Source organism: Glandiceps talaboti, chromosome 19, assembly GCF_964340395.1.
Source record: "Glandiceps talaboti chromosome 19, keGlaTala1.1, whole genome shotgun sequence".
In the NCBI taxonomy this organism is placed as follows: Eukaryota; Metazoa; Hemichordata; class Enteropneusta; family Spengelidae; genus Glandiceps; species Glandiceps talaboti.
This window is the reverse complement of record NC_135567.1, coordinates 14,876,978-14,885,274: the sequence shown is the minus strand read 5'-3', so window position 1 is coordinate 14,885,274 and position 8,297 is coordinate 14,876,978. Positions and strand designations below refer to the sequence as shown.

General features: G+C 38.4%; 1 protein-coding gene across 1 annotated transcript; it reads left to right on the top strand.

The window, feature by feature from the left end:
• Window positions 1–2,417: 2,417 nt before the first annotated feature.
• LOC144450266 (uncharacterized) lies at window positions 2,418–7,168 on the top strand. The gene is made up of 4 exons (XM_078140862.1): window positions 2,418–2,503; window positions 3,700–4,002; window positions 5,129–5,236; window positions 5,881–7,168. Exons 2-4 carry the CDS (start codon window positions 3,729–3,731, stop codon window positions 7,038–7,040), a joined length of 1,542 nt encoding a protein of 513 aa, XP_077996988.1. The 5' UTR covers window positions 2,418–2,503; window positions 3,700–3,728; the 3' UTR covers window positions 7,041–7,168.
• Window positions 7,169–8,297: the final 1,129 nt, after the last annotated feature.

The window sequence follows — 8,297 nt, the reverse complement described above, 5'->3', positions numbered from 1 at the left end:
CCTCGCCTCGTACTAACACTGTTGCATTTTATATTCTGGCTCAACAAAAATCTTACTAACTGCTACATTTTATCGTCTGACTCAACAAAAATCTTACTAACTGCTACATTTTATCGCCTGGCTCAACAAAAATCTTACTAACTGCTACATTTTATCTTCTGGTTTGACAAAAATATGTTAGTAAGATTTGTTTTTAGCCAGATGATAAAATGTAGCAATGCTAGTAAGATTTTTATCATGAGCTAGGCAATAAAATGTAGCAATGTTATTAACATTTTTGTCGCACCAGACATGTTGCTTCATGTTTTATTTCAATTTTGTAATTCACCTTGATCAAAATAGTGATGACCTTGTTAATTCTCGCTACCTGCAATACAATTCTACACATCACTGTGGAGTCAAATGGAACGAAGTCGCTTGACAACGCGTTCTAATGTCGACAACAACACTTCCGGTCAGCTATGCTAATACACAAGAATGTTTCTTTCCCATTTTCAGTTGTAGACATCTCTTGTAATTTTGCTCTGGAAAGATACTGTACATATTTAAATTTCCCACCTCCATAATTATATGAGCTTAAAACTTGCGTTTATCTTATTTGTTACAAATTAAACTGTTTGGAAGAAACATTCACGTGTATTGACATAGGCGTCCAGAAGTGTAGGTGTCGACAAATGCAAGCGCGGTCGCAAGACTGCGTTCCATTTGACTCCTTAGCGATGCATAGAATTGTATTGCATGCAGATAGCGATATGTCACTCAAGAAATAGTATTCTCATATTTGATTTATTTTCATAAAATTTTTGTTAATTTCATTGCTATATAGTATTTCCATGACAACCATAATTTTTACTTTTAATACCAGTATTTGTATGATTTTACAATAAATGAATTTGTAATCACAATTCTGTTGTGTGTAATGTAGTTTTCCTATGAAATGAAAGCAGGAACAGCACTCCAGGAAATCATGACTCCTAAGTGCATATTCCCTTCATTGCATTATTCCCTTCATTGTAAAACCTTTCATGAATATTCATTGTGCAACCATGAATATATTATTTCTGCTAACTCGAACATGAAATGAAAGAGGAACACCACTCCAGGAAATCGTGACTCCTAAGTGCTTATTCCCTTCATTGTAAAACATCTCATGAATATTCATTGTGCAACCATGAATATATTATTTCTGCTGACTCCCATGATGCAATGGCCTGCAGCAAAGATATGCTATAAATGCACAAGATCAACTTGATGTTTCTCTGAAATTGCAAGTAATTGTAGGCGATGTAAAATTTTGAAATGACTTTCCAGAACATAGTTTATGAAAATGACTTCATTTCCTGGAGTGGTGTTCCCCTTTAATACAGTGAAGTCATGATACTCAAATGTTTAGAGTATTTTGCTTGAAATCTGAAGATGCTGGGTCAAACCTTGTTCCTGTTAGTTGTTTCTGAATGGCTAAAGTCAATGAGCAAGATTTGAACCACAATTGTGCCTCTGTCAAGTGGGGACCTGGTAGGATAGAGGTTGCAATGTGAATGCTTTAATCCTATATGCTTATAGTATAGATGCAGCAATGGATTGTATGCTACCCAATAAGTCGAAGTTATGTAGTACTGTTGTGCCGATATAGGTCTTTGCCAGGGGTAATAATTGTAGAGTGCAATGACCACGACATCCATTGTGGATAACAGATATAACAGATTCATTCCAAGGGTTATGTTAGTCATTATTGTAAAGAATTTTGAAACACTATGAATATTTGAATGCGTTATATAAAAACCTAGCTGTTTAAATTCTAATGCAGTGAATATAATTTAATTATTTACCTGTTTGCTTCGATGACTGTTTTGTTGTTCCGAGTGTGAACATTCGCCATATGCAGCGCCTCCTCGCGGTCATTTCTTCTGTGAGTGGCGCAGTCTCGGATACCAGCCCTTTTCCGTTGAGGGCTCCCACCTCCCCCGCCGGCAGAGTAGAGCCCGCAACGGTGGATAACCGAGACGATAAGTGGAGGGAAGAAATGACCGCAAGTTGGCGCTGCATATGCCGAGAGGACGGAGGTGCTTTCTCACAGAACGTAAGCCAGAATAAAAACACTAAGTGAAGGACATTAATTTCATACTCCCCTATTTATGGCGAAAATTTTATGATCATAGATTAGGAGATAATAAAACCCAAAATCGAAAATAGCGACACACAAAACAACGAGAATTTACTCGACATGTTGGGGAATAAACATGATGTCATCAGTACTTTTAATAGTTCATCGGACATAACTTATTTACGTATTGACGCCCCAAGTCCAGATATTAGTTACACCATACCCAATGATAAAGACGATTACAAATAGTTACAATCTGAACTCTGAACCCGGAAATTCCCTTATTATTGGTATGCACTTAGTGCTAGTGGAATTGAAACCCACGGCTGCAATACAGTTTACACGCTGTCTGTCCCAAGCAAATGTCAAGGCTGTGCAGTGATCAGTGGTGAGAAAACCGTAAGTCAATCTCCCGTTCTTTTTATTGCATAGCATGGTCTGTAAGTTGTTTGTAAACTGTCGTTTGTTACGGTTTTTCTGTTTCTGGCAGATATCGAATTTGCAAGTGTTTCTGGCTGAACATTTTGCCAAAACAAAAAGATGTGCTTCGTCACAAGTTATAGTCATTCCACTGTCTGGCTTAAATGTAACTGTAAATCAGAAAGCTCTGACAAAACATGTCGACGTCGACCATGAAAATGAGACTGTATTTAACATATTGTGAAATCAAAGCTGGTCATTTGACAAGATGAGGTTAAGTTTACTTGCAGGAAAAAAAAAACTTGATAAAATTGGATATATTTTTACTGTTGAACACTATAGGGTTGTAAACATACAAAAATGTAGGCTAAGTCCACGCATGCGTCATTTAAATACCCTCGCGTAGCTCCCTTGCGTCGGTGTTCGGTTTTTTCGTGTTTGTCCAGCCCATGCAGTCTGCAGATCCGAGAGACACACAAAATAACCCTTCCTATACTCACTAATTACTAGCTTCAGTGAAGACAACTGCAGAGCCAATCATGAACAAGCAAATGACATCTGCCCCACATAAAGTATTTGAATTTGTATTTTTGAGTTTGGATTGTCCATCGGGCCGCGATCAAATAAACTCTGATCTGATGCATCTCTAAAGCACTGAATAAAAAGAACAATAAGTGTCAAAAATAGTAAATTGAGTGACAAGTTTGTTAAGAAATCGCGTCTCGTCGTAGCACCACTTTATACAAATTGTCCTTACCAGAAACATTTTTTTTTTTTTTTTTTTTTTTTTTGGGGGGGGGCCTAAGTTAATACCATATAGTCTTCTGGTAGACCCCCCCCCCTCCCCCCAATTTGTGCAATATCGTGCTGAATAAATTACCGTGGTGATCGATACATGTATAAACGTCCGAGTATACAATTTCATTTTCGGTCTTTGGAAATCTCTTGTGACTCACAACTGAAGTTTCGAAACTAACAATAACATTCCTACCCCAGTATGCATTTCACTTGTATTCAAGATAAAACCAACATCTAAGGAAATATGCCTGTGTGATATTTTTTCGAAATCCAACAGACATTATTACAATGAATATCCGATACTTCATGCAGACAGTTTTCATTCATGCATTTATTCATTTTGGTACGATATTGAATACTTTGTGATTTGTTGACAGTATTCAAGTTCGTGCACTGTGCTGTAACCATGGAAACGACCGGCGATCAGTGTAGACGATGGCCGTCTGTAGTCACCTTTAGTTTGAGTGTCCTGGGTTATTTTCGTGTGTGTAAAGGTAACATGGATGCCAGATGTCTACCGTGTTGGTTTAGAGAAGACAACAGATCTAGTATGAACGACCTGTTTTGTTTCGACTCTGAGAACGAGGATGAAAAATCACCAAGTGTTGTCAAAAATGAAGGATTGTGTTTGGTTTGTAAAGATCTGAATACGAACTTTGCCGCCAGAAGAAAGCGAAAAGGTAGGGGTCTCTCTCTCTCTCTCTCTCTCTCTCTCTCTCTCTCTCTCTCTCTCTCTCTCTCTCTCTCTCTCTCTCTCTCTCTCTCTCTCTCTCTCTCTCTCTCTCTCTCTCTCTCTCTCTCTCTCTCTCTCTCTCTCTCTCTCTCTCTCTCTCTCTCTCTCTCTCTCTCTCTCTCTCTCTCTCTCTCTCTCTCTCTCTCTCTCTCTCTCTCTCTCCCTCTCCCTCTCAACAGAAGAATGTTATTATTGCTGCTTGCCTTCAAAAATATTATCTGGAAGTCATGTATGCAAAATACGTTAATGTAATATCTTATACACATGGTACATGTAGAGACTGTTAATAACAGGTAGTGTATTGGTCATTGGTGATAAATTAAATCTAAAGCAAATACCAATCGTTACCCTTTAATTGTAATTGATCTCTAGAATAACATGAGGGCGTCCTTACTTAATTCTTTGTTTCTCATGACCCGGCCGATTTTGTTTTTAAATCGACGCCCTCTACGACAGGATTTTAGCAATAACCACAAAATCACCGTTTGTCAGATGGCAACCCCTCGAGGGTGTTTCTGAGTGAAAATTATGTTTATTGCTGAAATATGAAAGAAATTTTTCAAAGCTTCCTCCTGACTTTTGATTATCATTTTGTCGTTGCCGCACTTCCGGTTCACACTCGCGCTATTTATCCCACTTCCGGTTCACACTCGCGCTATTTGTCCCACTTGCTTCTAGAACTGTAGTCTGCTTGTATATGTATTTTATCTACTTCTTGTTCACATTGTCACATTGTCGTCTGCTGTTATTCATTTCACTTAATTAAAACTGTCGTTTGCTAGTATTTATCCTTTTCCCGTTTAAACTGTCGTCTGCCGTTATTTATTTCCCTTCCCGCTTAAACTTACATCTCATCTGTGCTATTTCTAGTTTCACTTCCCGATGAAACTGTCATCTGATGTTATTCATTCAAGTTTCTATTTATATCTTTTCCAATTTTAAAACAGGAAGGTCACACACTGTTGACGAAAATTGATAATATTTTATGTATATCAAGTGTCAACTATCCTCAAATGAATCGACTACTGTGAGTTTTTAAAACAACACACTTCTGTTTGTATTCTTATAAACAGATCAACAACTCGTTGCCATGACAGCAGAACATTTGGAAGATGTTCCTCTTTTGCACACTAACTATCCAGAACAAAAGAATCAAGTTGACTATATGACCATTGATGGTGGTAAGTTGGATAAAATAGAGAACTGTTAACACAGCTGAAGTATGTGATTCTGTAGTAGTGCTATAGAAATGATAAAATGTATGTATGCATGCATGCATGTATGTATGCATGTATGTATGTATGTATGTATGTGTGTATGTGTGTATGTATGTATGTATGTATGTATGTATGTATGTATGTATGTATGTATGTATGTATGTATGTGTGTGTGTATGTATGTATGTATGTATGTATGTATGTATGTATGTATGTATGTATGTATGTATGTATGTATGTATGTCAGTTTGTATGTATGTTTGTCTGTCTGTCTGTCTGTCTGTCTGTCTGTCTGTCTGTCTGTCTGTATGTATGTATGTATGTATGTATGTATGTATGTATGTATGTATGTATGTATGTAAGTATATATGTATGTGTGTATTTGTGTGTGTATGTTGGTAGGTAGGTAGGTAGGTAGGTAGGTAGATAAATGATTGAATGAATGAATGAATGAATGAATGGATGAATGAATGAATGAATGAATGAATGAATGAATGAATGAACGACCTAAAATAAAAACCGCTGAGACAATTAGTATGATATTTGGCGGGATGTTACTTTTGGTTTACAGTAAAATTATTCCCACATTATCTTCTTGTCTGCTTCAGGAAACCACGATGTAAAAAATGGGTGTACTTCACCAAGAGTAATCAATGTGTTGACAATGTTGTGGTTATTGGTACCGGTATCACTGCTTATTTATGATTGGTTAAACCGCCTCTATTGGAGCTGGGGAATTAGATGCCTACTGTTATACACGCTGTCTTATTCAACATACCTCCTCCCTCTGTTGGTTGTTGCATGCATGCGTATTATATCCAAATTTTATGAATCAAAGCCTTCTACAGAACACAGCTGGCCGTACACACTAACCACCGACCACATTTTACCCCGACTAAAAGTTATGGACTTGAAAAAATTCAAAGGTTTTGGTTATTTGTGCATATCGTTTGCTGTCGTCTGCATCGGGTTTGAACTCGCGTACAATATCTATGATCTCACAGGTCAACGCGATACTTGTGAAAACGAGAATCCTGATGACGTCATAAACACAACAGACGTCACAAAAACGACGATGACGCCAACTACCGGTATCAAGACAAGCTCCAGGTCCCCTGCTCGAGTACTGATAGGTCTTTTGGGGTGTTTTGTTGGAGAACTTATGTTTGCATCGTTCTGTTATATTGTGTATTTACTTAAACAAAGTCTTCGCGCCGAAATGACGTCATGCCTCTACTTCTTGAAACATAACATCGAAAACGTAGACATCTGTCGTCAGCGCATCATGGCAACCTATTTGGACTTTTTACGTTTGCAGAGGCTCATCTCTGTGTGGTTGGTTTTTCAGTTTTCCCTTTCCATTTTCAAAGTTTCCTGTCAAATTTACTGGAATTATTGGGTGTACAACGCACACCGGTGTCTCCTTGCCGCGTTATTGATAAACATTATGATCTGGATGGAAATAACAATGTTCTTGTTTTTGCCGCCATTAGCAGTTGGCGGTTTCAGCATCGCGTACCTATGGGATGACTACAAGTTAAACATTCGACGTCTGTGCAGAGAAAATCAAGCAGAGAAATGGCGTGTTATTGTTAAACATGTAAAGGCACTGAAAACGAGGCATACGTCCCTAGTTTTGACCGTGTTCTTCTCTGTCTTGGGTATTTTCTCTGCCCTCCATCTCAGTGATCAGATACAGTATGGCGAATACTGGGATACCGATAGCTTTTGTGCAAATATTACCAGGGCTGGCACCGGAGCCGGTTGACATTTTCCCGCCTAAAACTGTACGGCCGAGTGCCTACAAATGTTCCTCATATGCGGCAAAACTTTATAATTGTGTGTGGGTGGGTTTTTTTTTGTTATTCTTATTTTGGCGGGATGTGTTTTGTTGTTGTTGTTGTTGTTGTTGTTGTTGTGTGTTTTTTTAGCTCCAATGTGCAGTATAAGTTGACTATTATAAATTCATTTTTGAATCAAATCGAACTCAATTTAATTAAACTGAACTTTTTTCCACAACAAAGTGAACACACAGATTACACATCTCTGAAACTGACAGGACTGTAGTGAACCATCAAAACTTTTCCCCTAGGTACCAATCTAAGACCACTCGTCTTTCTAGGGTTTATCTTTGTCTTTCTTAGGCGGGAATAACATCCATTTCCACCAAATATATTGCCTAGGCTATAAAAAAATATCAACCCATCTGTATAAGTGGGGACCTGGTAGGATAGAGGTTGCAATGTGAATGCTTTAATCCTATGTGTACCCTAGTCAACCCAGCTGTATAATTGGGGACCTGGTAGGATAGAGGTTGCAATTTGAATGTTTTAATTCTATATGCTTATAGTATAGATGCAGCAATGGATTGCATGCTACCCAATAAGTTGATGAAGTTATGTAGTACTGTTGTGCCGATATAGGTCTGTGCCAGGGGTAATACTTGTACAGTGCAATAACCCCGACATCCATTGTGGACTGCACTTTACAAATGTGTGCTATTACAGGTTCATTTCAGGGGTTGTTAGTCATTATTGCAAAGAATTTTGAGCCTAGTGTAGAAACGTGTTATATAAAAACCTAGCTGATTAAAATCTGATGTATTGAATACGATTTAATTATTTACCTCGATTTTCTTCGATTTTTGTCGTTTGTTTTCGATTTTGTTGTTCCGATAGTGAACATTCGCCATATGCAGCGCCTCCTCGCGGTCATTTCTTCCGTCAGTGGCGCAGTCTCGGTTACCAACCCCTTGCCGTTGAGGGCTCCCACCTCCACCCACCACCCAGCAGAGTGGAGCCCTCAATGGTGGATACCTGAGACGATAAGTGGAGGGAAGAAATGACCGCAAGTTGGCGCTGCATATGCCGAGAGGACGGAGGTGCTTTCTCACAGAACGTAAGCCAGAATAAAGACACTAAGTGAAGGACATTAATTTCCTGTTCCCCTATTTATAGCGAAATTTTCTTGATCATAGCATAGGAGAAAATAAAGCCCCAAATAGAAAATAGCGACACACAAAACA